This window comes from Triturus cristatus, chromosome 6 (genome assembly GCF_964204655.1).
Source record: "Triturus cristatus chromosome 6, aTriCri1.1, whole genome shotgun sequence".
In the NCBI taxonomy this organism is placed as follows: Eukaryota; Metazoa; Chordata; class Amphibia; order Caudata; family Salamandridae; genus Triturus; species Triturus cristatus.
In genome coordinates, this window is record NC_140589.1 from 199,226,816 (window position 1) to 199,248,796 (window position 21,981).

The following is a 21,981-nucleotide window of genomic DNA, read 5'->3' on the forward strand; positions in this document are numbered from 1 at the left end:
AAACCAGGCTCTTCTTGTTCGATCAGAGGTTTCCGGTCCGCTTGAGTGGCAGCCCCCTCCTGCAAGGTCCTAGGTTGATAAACATCGTTAAAAATGTTTTCCACTTTGCCTAGGAAGTGTTTAGCAATCTTTCGCACAGTTGCTTTTTGCAGATTAGTTTATAATTTTTCAATGTATCTGAATACCAGGGAACAGTGGGGCAACCATGCCTTACTTTGATGATAGATTCTGGAGCTACTAAGGAAGCTGTTCCCTCTAACCAATGAGGGAAATTTCTGGCATTCCTATCCACATCATCAGAATAAACCGGGTGAGAGACGGTTGAGAGATGTTGAAATTGCTGCTGGTTGATTTTATTCCAGGCACGCGCTGTTCTCGTATTGTGTAAGCTCCTTGTCACAGTGGTGCCACCAACCATAGTAATTTTAAACAGCACAGCTGAAGGATCAGACCAATAGAGCGGCAGAGTGTCCTTGACCACCGAGAGATGGGGGTTGTTTGAAAAGATCCCATCGAGTGTGTGGCCCACGGAATGTGTAGGACTTTTCACCAATCGGGGATAGCCTAAGCTATTCATGATGTCTGAATTTGATTCTAAATGAAAGTTGAAGTAGCCCATCATAGTCATGTAGGGGAAGGAAGAGTCCACTGAGCATAGTGTATCCTGCCTTTTTTATGTTTGTGCAGGGCTGTGTGTATGTGCCAGACTGAAGCACAATGATTGCATGTGTGCAAGGCAGTACCATACCTACTCCTGGATGCATTAGCAGTACAGGATCCAGAAAGTTTTAATCCTACCTTTGAAACACAGCACTCCATCCAGCTGTGCACTCAGCACTGCTGACCTAATGTACTTTATCTCCACACTCTCATCAGAAAAACCCAGATGGACTTCCTCTGGGCAATATGATTTACTGCTACTTTGTAGAGCACTTGTTCTTTCCGATAGTAGAAGCACTTCTTTGCCTTAATTTTTCTATCAATTGTTTACTGCCCTGGAGAAAAGGTCAGTGACTGTAATCGTGTGCACAGACGTTATCTGTTACCGCATTTGGAGTCATACAAGGACCTAGAAGTTGAAGATACAGTTGTCCAGATCTTTGTGAATTTCATTTTCATAGTAGCTTTTCAAAGCAGCTGGGGCAAATTCTGATCAGTATCTTGCACATTTCTGCAAAGAAAAGCTAATATCAGTCACTTTCTATCACAAGATGCGTAGCTCTCATGTATTGCTGTGTAGCGGTAACTACTCTTACATTAAGCTGAAACATGATCCTGTTGTTTCACTTTTTGGAAGAATGTATGCTTACATGCAGATGTATCTTCTAGTTTCATCAGATAAAAGATGTGTGTCAGATTGCTAGGATTGATTTCAGGATGCCACGGTTGTATCTATGAGGGATATTAGAATGCTGCAGAAGTTTGGAATCTTGTCAGCATTCTAGCGTCTCCATGTAATCCATATCCAACAGCTGCTTTAGGCAGTTGGATTCTGGACTTGAGTACGCAGGGATGCTGACTGGTGGGCACGTAATTGCTATATGAAATCAAACATCTTTAACCACGGCATGGAGTTCTACGTGTAATGCTTACTTGGATTTAGTGTAACATTTGATGACTATCTAGTCAAGAAGCTGTGCGGCACCGAGCCCACTGCCAAGGAAACGTTGTGTTTGACTCAATTTACTGGTAGCGAGTCTACTTTGGGTTAGCTGAAGTGGTGATGTACAAGGAACATTTTTGTATATATCCCTCATTTCGTTGTTGAGGCGGCGCGCTCTGAGGAGTAGCTGTGACATCAGTGGCATTGAAAGCGGAGTCGGGCAAGTCTTTGGACCTGTTTGTGGTGTGCATGCATCAGCGTCAGGCAAGTCAAAGGCTGTGAGCGTGCCCGTCTATTATGCGTCATCAAATTTAGACGCTCATCTTCATACAACGCATGTTGCACTTTGTTTAATCCCTGTGTCAGTATTCTAAACAAGCTACGTTTGGCGAGGAAGTTGCTTACAGCTGGAAAATTCATAAGTTACTGTCTCTTGTAAGATTTGATTAAATTCGTGTTTTACTTTATCAGCTGATTTGTTGATTTTCAGTTGATAGATTAAACCTTTACAGTCTACTTTAAAAAAAAGTGCAAAGATTGTTTGACAAATAAATAAATGTCTGGAAGTAAAAATGTTCAACGACCCCCACATTTTTTTACCAAAACCTGGTAAACTCAATATGAAATGGAAGCTCTGGTTTCGCAAGTTTGAAAATTGCTTGGTGGCAATCGATGCTGGTAACTTTGCTCCACAAAGAAAATTCGGAAGGTCAGAAGATTTTTTATCATTTACCAGCGGTGCAAGGACCAGGAAGTGATGGTGAGGGGTGATGGTGTTTATAGAAGCCCATAGAAGACTGACTTTACATTTTTAGCTGAACCAAGTGTTGTTTTGGAACGTTTTAATTTGTATTCCAGAAAAAAATTGGTAGGAGAAAACATAGACCAGTATGTGGCAGCACTCAGAGTTTGGGTTAGTACATGTCAATTTAATATTGCTCCTGATGAGTACATTAGAGACAAAATTAAATGGAATTGTCAACTTAAAAGTACAAGAGCATTTGGCGTGTTGTAAAAATCCTACACTAATAGAGACTGAAAATCGCTAAAGGTATAAAAAGATCTGTGTATTCAGTATAATTGCTTACGGGGATTACCTGTTCTTCTGAAATTATGAGTGCAGTGGAAAAAAAATTAAGTCACTGGGGCAAGGAATTTTAAGACCGGATCCAAGGGTAACAGCTGTTATAGGCATGGATCTAGTTATTATTTAGCTAACAGTTTGAGTTGTCTTGCACAGGGAAGAAAATGCATTGAATGCAAAACAAATGGACATTTCATGAAGATCTGTAAGGGTATGGATAACGTGAGAGTTAATTGTCTTTCAGATAGTGAGGAACAAAATATTAATACTGTATCCTCAACATTACAGGAGACTACAAGTTTAATGCTTAAAGTGAATGAACCGGCAAATTACGTGGAGATGAATAATGATGGGTTGTCTAGATTAACTGAGGAATCTTGTATACTTGAATGCAAAAAAGGTCCTTTTTGTAATGTAAGTATAGGAGAAGTTGATTTAAGGATCATGACTGATTCTGGTTCACCGGTGACTATGGCATCTGAAAACGCTTTTAAATCTTTCTGGAATCATAGCATTTTGAAGAAGTCTGATAGAGCCATTGCTTATGGAGGTACGGAAATTTTAACATTAGGTTATTTCGAGAGCACGTTATGTTTTTCTGGAAGTATATATACTACAATTTATGTTGGGGTCAATGGATGGGAAATTATGGGTCTAGTTCCACTATCTCCCCGCAGCTCCGTTGTGCTGTCTCTTGCCTCCAAACCCCGACCTCCTACTTTGAAGGATCGAGGCTGCAGCCCGCTTCTGCGCCTGCTGCCCGCTCCAACTGGGACCAGACTGCCTGCAACCACCGTAGCCTTTCTCAGCCGTTTTTTTTCCTAATTTTTCCCTGTTGTGCCACTGTTATTGTGCCCATCTGTGTCTTGCTCTAATTCCACCACTGTTTTTATTTTCTCGTGCCTGCCTGTTCCTTTCGCCTTTTGCCCCTGCGGCCCCTCTCCCCCGGAATTCCCCCGCTCCAGCCTCCCAGCCTCTCTTCCCTCCCACCTCCCCTACTTAATGGTGGCTGCGCCGCCAGCGTGCCAAAAGCAAGCCCGTCTGCTCCTGTCCACGACCCAACCGTGGCCAGCGCCAGGAACCCTGGACCTCTTACTACCATTGCTACGACACCACCACCCTCCTCGCACTCAACCCTGGGAGACTTAGAGAATGGCAACAGGCCTAGCCGAACACAACCCACGGCCAGTTCTCCTGCCTCCACTGCCACCAGACCCTCACTGCCACCCACGGCCTCCAACACCGCCGACGCCAGCACCGGCGACACTGTAAAATAAATCCTCCTCAGCGTATGCTCCGTACACAAACACGCCATGGAAATCTGGGACCGACTCTCTCTCGCCCGATATCGCCTTCTTCACAGAGACCTGGACCAACGCATCCTCTGCCCCCGACATCAGCACCGCCATCCCAGACTGATACAAGATCCAGAGGAAAGACTGCCCTCACCACCCAGAAGGGGGCCTCGCCATCGCCTACAAGAGCACCCTCCACCTCACCACCTCCAGACAAACCTTCCCCTCCGCCGAACACCTGCCCTTCCAGATCCAGACCACCCCAAAGCCACACTCCGAAGAACCCTTGTCTACAGACCCCCCGGTCCCCGAACACCCTTTGCCACCACCATCACCGACTTCATCGCAGCCCACGCCATCGCCTCAACAAACTACATACTCATTGGACCTGAACTTCCCCCTCAACAACCCCAGAGACCCCAAGTCCACTATCCTTCGTGACAACCTCGCCAGCATCGGACTTAAACAACTCGTCAACACACTGTCCCACAGAGCAGGACAGACCCTCGACCCCATCTTCGCGGCAGGAAACTGCGTCCAATTCAGCCACACAACGCAGCTGCCATGGACAGACCACCACGTACACTCCGCCATCAACAAACCCAAGGCACCCAAACCAGCCCCACGCCCACCACGAAGGAACTGGAGCAAGGTTACCGACGAGCAACTGAACTCTACCCTCACCCGAGACAACCACACCTGGGCACCCGATGCAAACAACGCAAACGACACAGCCAGAGAACTCCACACCTGGATCTCCAACTACGCAGACGAGCTTGCCCCGCTACGCAACCCCGGCAGACAGCACCCCAGGAAAGCCGCCTGGTTCGCCACCGCTCTCCAAGAAGCCAGACGCACCTTCAGACGCCTGGAGAAGAACTGGAGAAACACCAAGACAACTGAAAACCACACCACCTACAAGGACGCCATGACGGACTACCACAACCAGATCAGAGCCACCAAGAGGAACCTCATCCACAACAAAATCCTGGCCAACTCCACCAACTCCAAGGAACTTTTCAGTGTCATTCAAGAACGCACCAACCCATGCAGCGAAGCCACAGACATCACCCCATCTCAAGACCTCTGTGACTAGCTTGGAACCTATTTCCACCTCAAGATCAAAAACCTCTATGACAACTTCATCGACCATCCAAAAGGCGCCACAGACGGCCCCCCAGAAACACCGGCCAGCCCACCATCTCCAAGTGGACACCAATCACGATCGAAGACACCGCTTCGACCATGAAAACCATCCACTCTGGGCCCCCCACTGACCCCTGACCCCCTCACATCTACCACGGAGCTGTGGCCGCCATCGCACCCGAACTACAATGCACCATCTTCAAAACAGGCACCTTCCCAGACGACTGGAAGCGTGCAGAAGTCAGACCCCTGCTCAAGACGCCCACAGCTGACCCCACCGACCTCAAGAATTATTGGCCCATCTCGCTCCTCCCCTTCGCAGCCAAAGTTGCAGAGAAAATAGTCAACAGGAAACTGACACGATTCATTGAAGAGAACGCCGTCCTTGACCCGTCCCAATCTGGATTCTGAAGCAACCACAGCACATAGACCACCTTACTCGCCGCCACAGACATCTGCGCCCTCCTGCACCAAGGCCCCTCCGCAGCCCTCATCCTACTTGACCTATCAGCGGCCTTCGACACCGTCTCCCACCGCACACTAGTCGTCAGAATACACAACACAGGCATACAAGGAACAGCCCTGGACTGGATCCAATCATTCCTCCCCGGAAGAAGCCAAAGGATCAGACTCCCACCCTTCCTCTCCGACCCCACGAAAATCACCTGCGGAGTCCCACAGGGTTCATCACTGAGCCCCACCCTCTTCAACATCTACATGGCCCCCCTCGCAGCCATCGTCCGACAACACGGCCTCAACATCGTATCCTACGCCGACGAAACCCAGCTCATCCCTTCCCTCACCAAAGACCCCACCACTGCCAAACTTAACTTCCAGAAAGGAATGCAACATGTCGCAGTCTGGATGAACAACAGCTGCCTGAAGCTCAACGCAGAGAAGACAGAAGTCCTCGTCCTCGGTACCACCCCTTCTGCATGGGACAGCACCTGGTAGCCGACTGCCCTTGGAAGCCCACCTACCCCCTCAGACCATGCCAAGAACCTCGGCATCGTACTCGACTCATGACTCACCATGAACCGACAGGTCAACGCCGTCTCCTCCAGCTGCTTCAACATCCTCCGCAAGACCTTCAAGGGGATCCCCCCCTGAGTCAAGGAACCACGCACTCATCAACAGCAGACTGGACTATGGAAATGCACTCTACGCCGGCATCAACAAGTCCCTACTCCGCAAACTCCAGACAATACAGAACACCGCCGCCAAACTCGTCCTCGGCATCCCCCGACACAAACACATCAGCCAACACTTACGAAGTCTCCACTGGCTCCCCATGGAGAAAAGAGTCACTTTCAAAATCCTCACATACGCTTACAAATGCCTACACAACAACGGACCCAAATACCTCAACGACAGAATCAACATCCCCGTACCCAAAAGAAACCTTTGATCTTCCAACCTCACACTGGCCGTAACCCTGCGCATCCACAGAGCCAGAGCAGGCGGAACATCCTTCTCTCACATTGCAGCCAAGACCTGGAACGAGCTACCGGCAGACATCAGATGCGCCCCCTCCCTGAACAACTTCAGGAAGACCCTCAAGACCTGGATCTTCAGCTAAACAGATCTGCGAACCACCCCTTTCCCCCCCCCCCCCCCCCTCAACGCCTTAAGACCTTCACGGGTGACTAGCACGCTTACAATTCCTGATTGATTGATTGGGATATGTCTTGAGACATGGTACTACTACTTCTGTCATGCTAGTAAGTCAGTGTGTTGGTGTTGAAGATATATTGTGCAAATAACCACAAGTGTTCACAGACAAGGTTGGAACGGTAAAGGGATAGGAACATGAAATTATTTTAAGAAAGAATGCAGTGCGTGGTGAAGGGATATGAACATGAAATTATTTAAAGAAAGAATGTAGTGTTGCACATAAGGTTTGTGAGGTACCTTTTGTATAAGAGAGGTTCTCAGGAAGCATTTGGATCAGTTATGCTGAGATGAGATCATTGAACCTGGGAATGCAGCTGAATGGGTGAGTGCTGTAGTTATCACCAGGAAGAAAAATGGACAAATCAGATTGTGTTCTGATTTAATGTCTCTGAATAAGAACATAGTGGTAGATTGCCACCCTTTGCCTAATATTTGTGAATTATTAACCACATTAAATGGAGCTACGATTTTTAGTACTATCAGTCATGGAGCAGCATACCACCAGGTTCCAATGGTGAAGGAATCACAAATTCTTACCACATTTGTTAATCCGTTTGGTGCTTTCAAGTACCTGAGATTGCCATTTGGCCTTCCATCCTCTGCAAGTGCAATTCACATATTTTTTTGTCTTTTTAAGAACGTTCCTGGTGTACAAGCATTTCAGGATGACATACTCCTTTTTGCAGACGCAGTGGAGGAACATAATTGCATTTTGAACAAGGTTTTGAATAAACATGGTATGACGGTTGCAAGGGAAAAATTTACATTTTTACTGATTCAGTGGAATATCTGGGCCGAACAATATTATCTGAGGGAATAAATCCTAGAAATGATCTTACTAAGGCTTTGAGGGAAGTATGTTGTCCTAATAACAAGGATGAGTTGAGATCTTTCATAGCTTATGTGATTATTATTCACGATTTGTAGGAAAATATGCCACTATCACGGAACCCTTAAAAATTGAGGAAAATGTTTTAATTTGTACGGGAGACAAAACAACATGAGCAGTTTCAGGAAATGAAAACAATTCTCATGCAGGTAACAGCTTTGAAAACTTATGTTTCGGGCCAGTAGGGTGTCATCACAGCAGATTTTAAGATTTTAGCACCGGAGGCTTGGGAGCATTTTTGTGCCAAAATATTGATGGGGTTGAGAATACCATCACCTTTGTCTTCGGGGTTTTGTCTGAGATGGAGGGGAAGTATAGTATTAAAGAGAGAGAAGCCTTGGATTGTGGGTGAGCTATAGAAAAATGTAAAACATATCTTTGGGGCACCCATTTATTCTTTGTATAGATCAAAAGTCATTGTTGTACTTGTTGGGGTTTAAGGGGACCCCAGCAGCATCTTCTACGTTAATACGCATTTTATCTTAAATGCAGTGATATCATTTTGACGTAAGCTATATTCCAGGAAAATCCAACGTAAGAGCTGCTTGTTTTTCTAGACTTCCTATCGCTGAGCTGGTAAAGTTGGCGGGAGTTTGTTGGTTCTTAATGTGTGGTGGCAGGAATTGATATTGTAGAGACTTGTTTAGAGGAGCAATGGAAATCTGCAATACAAATTGATACCTACATGTTGAAAGTGATAGAGTATATGAGTAAAGACTGGCCTTTACAAAAGGTTATGAATGGGGAAATGCTATGTTTCTATGATGTTTGTTCTCAATTGTCTATGGAGCCTGGAATTTTATTAAGCGCTTGTAAGTTTGTTGCTCCCGCAGAACTTAGATCTCGGATCATTGGTCTTGCCCATCAAGGTCATGTAGGATCTACAGCCAAGAAAATGTTATATATGAATATAGATTATAATATAAATTAAAGCATTACACTTGAATAGTCAAAATAAATCTCGAATAATAAAGTGCTGTTGGTTAATTTAAATGGCATTATCTTAAAAGGTAATTGGAAAAAAACGGTATGTCAACAAAGTATACAATTAAAATAACACTAGAGAAACTCGATCATTTCTAAAATGCAATCTCCTAAATATACAGTGTTAATATTATTGTAAATGTTTATGATTAATATATTGAGCATCATTAAATCCGGTCTATTAAAACCTGAGAGAAAAAGCGTTACGTTTGACCAAATATTAATATAATAATTAATACCTTAACTGGCTTTGTGCAACTGGCCCAGTTTTGTTGAAAGATAAATGAACACAGTAACTGAAAAGGGCTCATAAAAAATATAAGGTGTTGTAAGATAGTAAGGCCCCCAACGGTAAACATAGTCTACACAGCCTTCGCTGTAAATCTTTTCTGCGTTTTCCTTATGAAACTCCCAAGAGTTACTCCATTATCAAGTGATTGTAAAGCTTCTTGTCTAGTGTGGCATCTATACTTCAGAATATTGGACGTTAAAGTTGTTTTCTTTCTATTATAAAATATTCACAGTTTAATAAAAAAAAGTGCACTGTGCTGTATTTAACATTCAGTCGAAATAGGCAACATCCTTTGTTCAAGGCAATCCTGTCTTTAAAATCCTGGTTGATCCCTAAGGGGTCAAGACCAATCCTTATGCTAAAAATGCGGTCCTTAAATTATTTTCTGGAATTGCCAATAAAGAAGGGAAATGCCCTCCACTCCAATCCAGTGATGGAAATCTCCCATCATTTTTTTTTTTTTTTACCGTCCAGATATTGTCTTTTGGTCTGCTCATTTGAAATGTGTTCTTCTTTACCATTTATTTAATCCTGGCCTCAGACATCTGTTGGTGAAGGTTACAGATAATGAGTTGAAACTCCGATTGGAAAGTTACATACCTTAAATCATTGGAGAGCTCAATTGAGCCCGCAATTAATGTTATCCAGGTTATTACATATAGCTGATTTTCTGACCAGTAAAGAACGCATAGGGCGTGGGCCTTGGCTTGCAAATTCCAAGTTGTAAAATCACTTTCCAGACTTCTAACCTGGGTCATAAAACATATTTGGAATCAGAAGAAATTTTTTTACGGCAAAAGTCTTCTGTCTGTTCCCAATTCATCCTTTGGTCGAGGTAAGCCCCATAGAGGTATTCCTTTTCCTAAGGCCTCCTTCCTTAAGTGCTCTGAGGAGTAGCCTTTCACATTTGGAGTCATATGTTTTTAGCGCATTAAGTGTAGTTAAAGGGAAGACATTTGAGATGTCATTTAATATGTGAGATCATAAACAGTGCGTGACGGAGGTGTAATTATGGTTAATTCACGAAACTATAATTGGTGAATTTCTTTGTTTTTTCCTTTGTTAAATGTGACTTCTGATCTCATTTCAGTATCTAATTATAACGTCACTTAAACATTTCTTTTTTTCAGTGAATTTCATTTTTTTTTCTCCCAACGTAAGTCAAGATCTTGTTACCATTTCTAACTATACCTTCACTTTATCCTTTGATTTTTTTTTTCCACTGCATTTTTTTTTCTTTATTACTTTCTAAGTTGACCATACACCCACTCCTCTGGCAACTGTCTAACAGATTGGGAGCTTTCATAAAAAATAATCAAATCTACCAAAACATGCTTCCTGTGGCTCGGTGAGTGGGGACCTGAACTGCTCTGCACTCTCTGAGATCATCCCTGCGCCTTATTTTGGTGGTTCTTTCTGCAAGCTGCGGATTTTTGTCCAGCATTGTGCAGGAAGATGAGAGGCAATGAGCAAATGCTGCTTCAAAGAGAAGGTAGCCGCAACTCTGCCTGCAGCTCCCAATCTCATGGCTCTTCCTAGAGGCAGTAAATAATATCCTGTGTCCTTTGGCGCTGCTTGCTCCAACCACCTGCATCACCACCAGTCAGTCACTTATTGCTCAATCCCCGTAGCAGCACAACCTCACTTTTCTGTGCAAGCGCAGCACGTCTGAGGGGAAAATGGAATCGCGTACTGTTGCTGCCTCCTGCACAAATGACCCACAGCAGTGGGGTCCTAAAACAACAGAGGGTGCTGGATCCACGTGCGACTGAACCCGACACTTGCTGTTTGTCTGATTTTATTTTTGTTGATTTTTTTATTTTATTTATTACCCCTGAACTTAACTCCTGCAGAACATTCCTGCAGTGTCACACATCCATGTATCTCCCTGTTCGCTTGCGCACAGCAGCAGAGAATCAATGTGTCCATACACCAGGATCACCATAGCAACAAGTATGCCCACCGGTCAGCGGAAAATTGCCTGGGCAGGACGAGCGCCACAGCAGTGTATAACCAGCGCCAAGCACGGGCTGCTTTTATTCAGCAGAGCACCTCATGATCTCCACAGTGTGGAGGAACGCCATAAAAGTGTGACTAATGCATTTTTGTGCAATAATGCAGCCAGCAGCACTAAAATGCGTTACTCTAACCCCTGATGTGTGGAATTTAGCTGGACGTCTGCAGTCCTGCTGTACCCTGTATTGCCTAGTTCAGCTTGGGCAGCACAGCAGCAGTGAAAGGTTGCCAGACACTCCCTAACTACTCCCAATCCTCCCTCCCGTCCCCCCCTCCCCACCCATCTAAACAAGCACAAGCAGTAGCAGTGCTGCATGCACACAGCACAATACATGCTTCCCTGGCATATAGGCAGCAGCGATGTAAGATGCACACAACTCCACCTAAATTCCACTTTCTTCATCGAAACACGTGATTCGACTTCTAAAATCAGCTCTGTGAATCTATTTAGAACAATGCAATGTAAACAAAATACTAACAACCTCTTATACCTAACAATATTTTAGGTGTTCTCATAATTACGACTTGTTTGACAATGAAAGGTTTTTAGATTCTCAAAAATGTTTAACTGTCTTAAAGGTGAAGGTCTGCTTTTGCACTCGACGTGGAAAGTTACTTTTTGAGTATGAGTACTTAATTCACTGCCCTAAACCAGCTAGCCTCAGTGAGGCATCACCAACCTGTATGCAAGAGAATCCATGCACCATTGTTGCAGGTATTGGAGCGGGGACATGCCATTTTCGATTGCAGGAGCACATTGAAAGCAAACTGTAATCCCTTGCCCTATGCTCACTCCTGTAAATCTACTGCAATAGGTTTTCCCCCACTACAGCAAAACTAATATGGACAGCACATTAGTCTTAAACTAAAGTACCAAGCCAAAGTGGAAAATATCACTCAACCTCCCATTGCTTTATGTTCCCACTGTTGCACGATATTCAAAGTGAAGAGTTCACTTTTTCTATTAGCTGTCAAGGTATTAATCGAACCCACAGGTTATTTCTAATAAGAACTGATCAAACAAAGATTTTGATTTGGTAGCTTTCATTTTAGGTGATCTAGAAAGCCGGATTTTCTTTTTTTTTATTTCAAAGTTCCACGCCGCTCTATAAATGTATTTGTGTTTATTCTTAAGCACGTTATGACTTAAAGTTGGCAGACTTTAATAAACTCCCAGTTTAGAAACCATTGTACATTTAGTGAATTATATATTTTTTTCTCATACTTTCACAGGCGCTGAAGTTATTGTTGGAGTAAATAAGTACAAGCTAGAAAAAGAAGAGTCTGTTGAGGTTTTATCCATTGATAACTCTTCTGTTAGGCAGAAGCAAATTGAAAAACTTGAAAGGGTAAGTATGTAATTTCCGTCTCTTATTATCTACTTGTCTATTTATTGTGTCATGATAAGATTGAGTTAAAATTGTACTTCTCTAGGTGCAAAATCTGCTTCAGTGGAGATCAAGTTTGGGTTTTGTATGCAGTTTAGATACTACTTTATTCATCGATACCCGTAATTGAGCAAAAGGCACTTCCTTGAACCAACATATACCTCCCTTCCAAATCTGCTTTAAGTCCGTTCAGTGGTTCGGGCTGGAGCTGTGGCTAAAGGTTCCTATGGGAATTAACATTACAAATACACCCTTATTTCGCGTCCCAAATTCTCGGTCCCCACAACACAGATCACCCCCAAACTTTCCATGACAACCGGAACCTACCTTGACATTTCTTTAGGAAGATTCCATGAAGATTGGTCAAACAACGTCAAAAGTTATAGCCAAGTAAACGCGTAGCAGCCGTAAATCTCAATAAATGAGAAACTTACCGTATATCCAGCCACTGTGTTGGTGTCCGTTGCTTAATCAAAGGAACTGGAGTTGGAGTTTGATTGATATAGATAGATATATATATATATATATATATATATATATATATATATATATATATATATATATATATATATATATATATATATATATATATATATATTACTGAAAAAACCATAGGTTTCACACGTTCTAGTTAGCTGGAAATTTTACTGATAAAAAACCAATGAAATTCCCCCGTTATAGTTACTGTAGGCAACTATAACTCACGCGACCGTAATCCTGTGCTGATGCTAATACTGTATTTAGACACTTATTTGCCCATGTCTTCTTCCATTAAATTTTAGCTATACATATATTACAAATATTTTTTTTTCATAAAGACACATATGTCATCAGCACAGGATTACGGTCGCGTGAGTTATAGTTGCCTACAGTAACTATAACGGGGGAATTTCATTGGTTTTTTATCAGTAAAATTTCCAGCTAACTATAACATGTGTGAAACCTATGGTTTTTTCAGTGAATTTGCAAGGTTTTCTAAATGCTAATTCCTAACTATAACGTGTGTGAAACCCATGGTTTTTTCAGTGAATTTGTACGGTTTTTTAAATGCAAATTTTTTTTTTTTACATTTTTTTGTAAACCTATGTATAAAATAATGCATTATGGAAAGGTTTTTTTTTTTAATGCTTTTTTTTCCGTGCGCGTACGGTAAGCTGACGGTACGCGCTCCGTGCGTCATAAGTACGGTGCGCGTACGTAATAGGATACGCGTACCGTAAGCTGACGCTACGTGCTCAGCACGTCATAAGTACACCGCGCCTACGTGATACGTGCGTGACGTACGCGTACACGCGGAAGCAACGTCGCGGTTACGCAGGGGCGTGTAATGCGCATGCGCGAGTGCATCTTACGTACGCGCTCCGTAAGCGCTCCGTAAGCGTCACGTTTGCGCATGCGTACTTTTTTACGAGCGCGTACCGTGAGCTTACGGAGCGCGCACGGTAGGTCATGTGATCCACAAAGAACACTTTTCATTGGTTGAAATTACTTTCATTTCCAGAAACTTCCCACACCACACCCATTCCCCTCATTACTGCTTGAAAGAACATTTTTCATTGGTTGAAAGTACTTTCAGTTCCAGAAACTTCCCACACCACACCCATTCCCCTCATTACTGCTTGAAAGAACACTTTTCATTGGTTGAAAGTACTTTCAGTTCCAGAAACTTCCCACACCCCACCCATTCCCCTCATTACTGCTTGAGATCCCTTAGGAGAAGGAGCTGGATTGACATTGGGATACAATGGCAGAACAGCAGAGCTCTTCTGAGAGTGAGGCCAGCAGCACCACCATGATCCAGAGAAGGAGGAAACAAAAGACTTCTTTTGTATGGGAGTATTTTTCTTTTCCAGAGGGGGAGAAAAAGGTGAATGCTCAATTGGTCACTTGCAGACTTTGTGGCCGTGTTTTATCTAGAGGAAATCCAAGGAAGAAATATTCCTTTGGAAATCACTCTATGAAAAGACACCTGCAGGATAGACATCCCAGGACCTTTGCTCGACATACTGGAGAAAACTCTTCAGTAAGTCACCAGAGCCCAACCTCAGATGCTCAGCCGAGTACATCATCGGCAGCTCAGCTGAGCCCTTCCTCTGAGGTGGGAGCATCACCTTCTTCTTTTCCTGTGGACATTAACCCTCGATTTGGGAGGGTTGAAATGAGGTGTACAAGATGTGGTGGTCTTATTGTTTATGGGGAGATCAGTCTTCCGCTTATTAACAATAAGATAGACCAGCATGTTTGTAGACGCTTATAATATTCCCATTCTTTCTTTCCTCTATCCCTGTATTAACCCAACGGCTCTTATAAGAGCCAACCTTACCTCACAATTTTTTTTATTTTTTTTTAAGCTTTCCTTTTTGCAAATTTTTTTTTGCCGTGCGCGCACGGTACGCGTAATTCTGCGAATTTCGCGGAATTTCGCAGGTTGCACCGTGCGCTACGCGCATACGGCGATTTTTCGAAAAAAAAAAAAATTTCATTTTTGCCCTTGAGGGTCCTTCTGGGACCCCCTGACCAAGGCTAGGGGGGTCAGGAACTGTCGAGCCTGCCCCCTTTTCACATTATCCACCTTTTTTATTCACCCCCCTGACAGTGCGAGTGAGAAAATGGCGGCCGCCGCTTCCTGGTTTCGACCGATTCGAATGTTTACTAAGATCTAACAGCCAATCAGAATCGCGCTCGCGCACGGCACCGTACGCGTACGGTAAGCTTACCGTAAGTGCACCGTAAGCGCACCGTAAGCTGCCATAGATATATATATTGATTTAAATGCTATTTTCTCAGAATCTACTGAACAGATTTACACCAAACCTACAAAAGGCACTTTCTTGACCTGGGGACTACCTCTCTGCCAAATTTCATTAAATTCTGTTCAGCCGTTCGGGCTGTAGCTCTGTCTAAAGGTCCTATGGAAAAATGCATGGGAAAAACGCGTTTTGGGACCCCCCTTTTATCTCAGCCCCCGCTTGACGATTCCCCCCGAGACTTTCAGGGTAGGAGCGGAGCGTAGCGCCCCACCTATTTTGAAAAATTTGCGAGGATTCGTCGACCGGCGCCAAAGTTATTCAAAATAGAATGTTGCGGATTTCCTATGGAAACGTGGTCCTAACTATAACTACCTACTGGCGACCGCCAGTAGGGAATATATATATATATATATATTAGTAGCAGGGATATTTTTTAGGATGTAGGGTGGGAATGGGTTTTTGGGTGTCAAGGGAATTTTAGGGTGGGTATGGGTGTTTGAGGGGTTCCAAGGAAATCTTTAGGGTTTAGGGTGGGTATGGGTTTTTGACTGGTAAGGGAATGTTTATGATTTATAGTGGGTATGGGGTTGTGGGTGGCAATGGTAATTTTAGGGTGGGTATGGGATTTTGGGTGGTTAGGGAATTTTAAGGGTTTAGGGTGAGTATGGGTTTTTGGATGGCAAGGGAATTTTTAGGCTGGCAAGGAATTTCTTAGGGTTCAGGGGTTGTGGATTAGTAGGGTTATACTGAATGTGAACTGCAAAGACCATAAGGCCTTGGGTGCCTACGCTTATCAGGGCGGGACTTTAATATTTAAAGCGAATGTCACATGAAGCGCAGCTGTTCTTTCTCTCTCTCTTGACAGACTGTGAACAAGGACGGCAAGCGTTTGAAACGCGTCAGGCTTTTAAACTTTGGTTCGTGTTGGGAAACTGAAACTCTGCTATCTTCCAATAAAAGGAGAAACACTCCCTGTGTGTGGCGTTCTCATTAAGGGCAACCTTTGTTTGGATATATATATATTTATATTTTAAAATGTTTCTATATAAACATATATCATTATCACTTTTTAAGCTTACCTCCTACTTTTCTACAGTGCATATGTCCTTACCATGGATGTCTACCACAAAAATGTAAATATTTTACAAATACGTATCAACCCATTATATATGGATATACATATATATATATATATGTGTGTGTGTGTGTGTGTATAGTTTATATTTACCTCAAAATACGTTGTGAAGGCATCCATTGTGAAGGCATATCCAGTGTAAAAAAACCAATTCTTGAGAAAGACTTTCGGTTGTAATGGCATTTGTAATTCCGTCATACCACCGGTGGACAGTGTCCTTACACTGCAGGCTCCTGCAGTGCAGCCAGGCGAGCACATGCATCTCGCTTGTGATACACTGTTCTTAACAAAAAAGGCTTGGAGCCCACCTCTTGTTTACCCATTTGTTGACTTGTGTGGCACTCTTCTTCACAGTGTCTCAATTTGTCACTGAAGGCCAAACATCATTTCCATTTCTCTCTCTGGAGCAGGGACCAAACACTGATTTATTTAACGTAATCATTGCCTGTCCGCTCCTCCATACGTAGTTGAGGTACTATTTTGTTCTTTTTAACTTTTATTGCCATGCTATCAGAATGCATATGACTGGCAAAAATATGCCTAAAGGACACACAAAATTACAAAGACTTATTTTCTATAGATAACTTACTTTTATTTTGCCAAGTCTTCTTTTCTCACTTTACACTCATGTTTTCTTTTGTTTTTGCTTGTGGGCGCTGTTCTCAAAAGATGATGAATATCTTGTTCTAAATATTGCAAAGTGACGTTGTTTCTTTCTTATGTGTAATTTCAGGAATTCTGCTTTAATACATAATCAGTCATAAAGTATACCCCAAACTGCTCCACACCAATCTGCCCCACTCCAATCTTCCCCACTCTAATCCGCCTCATCCAATCTGGCCATTCCAATCCAAAACAGCCTGCCCATTCCATTCCTCCCCAATCCAGTCCGCCCCAATCCAAAACAATCCGCCCCACTCCAGTCTTCCCCACTCCAATCCAAAACAATCTGCCCCACTCCAATTCGCCCTACCCCAGTCCACCCCACCCCACTCCCGTCCACCTCATTTCCATCCACCCCAATCCAAACCACCCTAATCCAATACAGTCCACCTCACTCCAATTCACACCACTGCAATACAATCTACTCCACTCCAATCCACCCATTCCAATACACTCCATTCCACCATACTTCATTCCATTCAACTTTGTTCCACATAACTTCATTCCACTTAACTTCATTCAATCCAACTACAGTGCACCCCTCTTAGATCCACCCCACTCCAATCTCAACCCACTCTATCCATTTCACCCCACTCCATTCCACCCCACTCAATTCCACCCCACTCAATTCCACCCCAGTCCACCCAACCTCATTTCTGTGCATCCCACTCCAATAAAATCCACCCCATCCAGTCCACTCTTCTCCAATCCACCCCACTGTACCCCAATCCAATTCTCTTTATATCAATTTAATCCACTTTATATCAATTCAATCCACTCCACTCCACTCAAGTCCAGTCCACCCTGCTCCAGTCCAATTCACCCGACTTCAATCCACCCCCTGCAGTCCGCCCCCCTCCAATCCAATTCACCCTCCTCCAATTTAGCCCAATCCACCCCACCCTAATCCGGTCTAATCCACCCCTCTCTAATTCACCCCACTACAAACCACCCTACTCTAATCCAGTCCAACGCTCCCCAGTCCTATCACTGCAATCCAGTCACCCTAAATCAATCTAATCCATCCCACTCCAATTCACCTCATCCCATTTGAATCCACCCCACTCAATTCCACCACCCACTCCAATCCACCCCACGCAACCCAACACACTCTACCCCAGACCAACCACCCCAAACTACTCCAATTGAATCCGCACCACTATCTCAATACACTCGAACCCGCTCACTCAAACCCGCTCTGCCCTATTCCACCCCATCCCACTCTACGACACACACTGCCGCTGAACTCTGCTCCCCTCAACTCTGACACTCTACTCTTCCTACTTCACTCGGACTCTCTACTCTAACAAATCCAGTCTACAACACTCTGCTCCCCCCACTTCACTCTAGCACACTCAATGCCACTAATGTTTAGCCTTGCTGAACAGCAGCCACACTGGTGTACAACATGGCAAAAACACATTGCAAAAAGCCAATAATCGCACTTGTATAGGGATACCAAGTGACTTTGCCAATGCTTGTTTTAATTGTTGTGCCTCTCGTTCACCTTTGCTTAGAGTAAGAAAAGAACACACAAAAAAAGCGCTATGACCTGCTAGCTTTAACCACTTTATAGCGGTCTTGTTTTTGTTTTCTGCTTTAAGCCATACTCGTAAGTACTCGGTGGTATCACTTTCGATGGCATGTTTGTTTTTTAGAATAATGCGGTGTATGTTAACTCGTAGGCTTCCTGAGCAAGCTGGGAGCGTACTTCATTGTTAATACTTTGGAGAGTACCGGCCACCTTTAGAGTTAACATTCAGCCACGGTGATAATGTGGGCTTACTCGGCAGTTGAAAACATTAGCAGCCAAATATAGTAGATATCGCCGCTCTCTTTGTTTTGTATAATACTTCAGACTGCGGTGTGCATCTCATTTCAAAAGTGATCCGTGACTGCCACCTTGAGGATACTTGTAAATTTATCACTGGTATTAAAAAACACGGATGTCTTTTGTCCCTCAATTTTGGTTACGGTTGTATTGTAATGTTATGTAATTATACAGCGCTTATTACCCCTGACGAGGCGTTGAAGCGCTTTATATTGACAGCGTACTCCGGGCCGGCTTTAGCGCTGGTGGCGCCCGGTGCGAGAATAAGTTTTGGCGCCCCACACCACATGAAGGCCTCCTCGGATTCTCTCACTACGACCGGGCATAAGTGCCCCCCATCCCTGCAATCATAATTTTTTGCCAAACCTAGCGCCAATCCAGAGGTCGGCGCCCCCTCCACAGGTCAGCACCCAGTGCGGCCGCACCAGTCGCACTGCCCTAAAGCCGGCCTGAGCGTACTGCTCCAGTACCCAAGGTAATTTGTTAATCAAGTGATTATTGTTGGTTATTGGGAACAGTCACTTGCTGGAAAACTATTCTATACATTTATTCCCCTCTCTTTCTGTAAAATCACATTACGATTAAGATTAGGATTACTTTATGATTAAGTAAGATTGTCATCCTTCTTCTGCTCACTACTTATATGAGGAATGTAAAGGGAGCAGAAACGGTAAAGATTCGGAGACACAAGTAAGACAAAGGATAGCACAGACAATGTACCATTTTGTCAATCAGCGCTGATGTGCAACTTCTTTAATAAACATATGCAACACCAATAGAACTCGCAAAGGTGAAACCGATTTGCTTTGCCGTTGCTTGTTGATTTATGGGAGCATTATCTGCCCTTCTGTGGGCCCTTCCCTTACTTCTCCTTGCTCCCTCAAGTCCCTTGCTCTCACCTCATTTATTTATTCTGCCACGGGATCTGTGGATGTCCACAAATGCCTTTGTGGTGTCGTGGTGGCAGCAACTAAGTGTTCCTGTCATTGCCAGTAAACAGGATTGCCAAGACCCATGGGTCCATTTGAATTCTACTGACACTTAAATGGAGAGTGGAATAAAGCCCCCACTGGCCTGTCTGTCATTGTTTTTCAATTATTAACACCTGGATTTACAAACAACTTGTGAATCGACAGTTAAATATACAAAAGTCTGACCTTTCAAAACTCATCTAACACCTATTTTACCCAAAATAGTTCAGACTACACAACCGACCTACGCTACACAATATTATCTCTATTGTGGTAAAGTTCTGTTTTCTTTCCAAGTTTGATGTCATGTTTTGTGTAGGGGGGACTGAAAAGTCCTGTGGTACTAAACTGGCAAATACCTTTACCCCACCTCAGATAATGTTGTCTCCACTTGACCAATCTTCATAAAATTCTGAGGACATTTTCAAGTCAACTATAACGACATTGTTGCCTTTGCTGATATAACGGTAAGAGCTGTATACATATATATTTTTATACATATATATATATTTATCGGGGATGCGGTAGTCACAAAAGTCAGCTTCTTTTGTCATCTAGGGGTTCTCTTCTGTAGCAATGGTACATGGTCACAACAGGTTGCTAACGCAAGATCCAAGATGAGCAGGAAACGTGATGGGATTTTTAGGTTCACCCGGAGGTTGGGCTGTCATCGCATTAAAGCGATGGTCGATATTAGGAAGGCTCGAGGAGAGTCTGCTGCTACTTATGTCGAAGAGGGGAGTTATGGGGTTTTACCCAGAGTAACCCACTTCAGGCTGAAGAGCACACTTTTTTGAAATGTATGTTTTGCTTACCAGTTACAGCCTCCTCCACGATTGTTTATACTGAAGTCGGCCTGCGCTTTTTGGAAGCCCAGGTCCAAACCCTTACTACTCTGGTTTTCCATGTGGTCGAGAGATGAAACATGTTTTACTAAATCATTTATAAAGATCTGTCTTGCACTGAACCAGGTTTTCAACGTCCCTTGGCTTGTTTTTATATCCAAGTTTTGTGATATTTCATTTATTATTTCGGTACTGCAAGATCCATCTAAAGTTACATCTCTTGACAAGGGTCTTGTTAAAGCAACCTTCTTTAAATATAGACATGAGCTAAGGATGAAGGAGGCCCTGAAGAAACCAACTATGACTTTTCATATGTTAGTTAACTCTCAGGAAGTCTACCGGCATTATTAATAATACTTATCATCGGTTTGTTTTGACAAGATTGCGGCAGGCATAGCTCATCACCTAGTCGCTTTCCCTGAAATGGGGGTTCACCCGCTAGACTCATTTCCTTGCCCTTGTGATGTTAAATCGAAGCAAAGCACCCGGCACTTTATATCGTTCTGTATCTTTTACAAGTACTTAAGGAGTTATTATTTTAAGCCAGTCCTCCTGGCACAGAACACCAAAGATTTTAAATCAGCATTGAGTTACTTACTTGCACTCCAAGACCCTCATATTTGCTTTGATGGGGCACTTTATAAAGAGGGGCCATTAGTCTTAGGAAACGTATGGTGCGCTCGCTGTATTCCAGAAGACATTTTAAATTACTTCTATGGTTTTGTTTTTATATTGTGAGCCTCTTAATTTCTACTGTACTTTAATATGGTTGTATGTACTTTTATGGCTGTTTTATCTGGCGAATAATTAATTTAATCGAATCGATTTACATATATAAATATTAACATTAATATTGCCTTGTTTAAAAGGTATAAGTGGCTCTCTGGGTCCACCACTTATTACTTTGTTCTTGATTTCTCCTTTAACTTCAGGAGATATGGATTGTTATGGGCACTTACTATAGGGCAGCAACTCACACCTGAAGGTTTATCTCGGCGCTTTACTGCTCAGAATCGCTACAGTGGAGTTAGAACATCCACGTCTTTAAAAGTCTTTTGAATTTCGAACGATCTGGGGATATCTGAATTTGCAGAGAAAGTTTGTTCCAGTGAAGTGGGACAAGATATGAGAAGGATCTACCTCTGAATCTGAAAGTGCGAATAAGATAGATCCTTAATAAAGCTTTATTTGCAGACCTGAGCAATCTAGTGGGCTGGTAGTGGCAAAGTCTTGTGTCCAGTTAAGTCGGGAACAAGTGAGTTAGTGCCTTGTGAGTCAAGCAACATCGTTTAAAGATGGCACGTTTTCTTACTGGCAACCAATGCAGGGCTTACGAAATAGGTGCAGAGTAAGAACTTGAAGGGAGGTTGCAAGTCTGCCAAGCCGCCGTATTCTGCAGAACTTGAAGCTTAGAC

General features: G+C 43.4%; 1 protein-coding gene across 5 annotated transcripts in view; it reads left to right on the top strand.

Moving 5' to 3' along the window:
* The window catches only part of MMUT (methylmalonyl-CoA mutase), a 254,830-nt gene that overhangs the window by 144,064 nt on the left and 88,785 nt on the right, over positions 1-21,981 (top strand). For all 5 annotated transcript variants that reach the window (XM_085610519.1, XM_085610518.1, XM_085610517.1 and 2 more), the window contains exon 8: positions 12,217-12,332. In XM_085610519.1, coding sequence (XP_085466645.1) covers positions 12,217-12,332 — 116 coding nt within the window. The remainder of the gene's footprint in view (positions 1-12,216; positions 12,333-21,981) is intronic.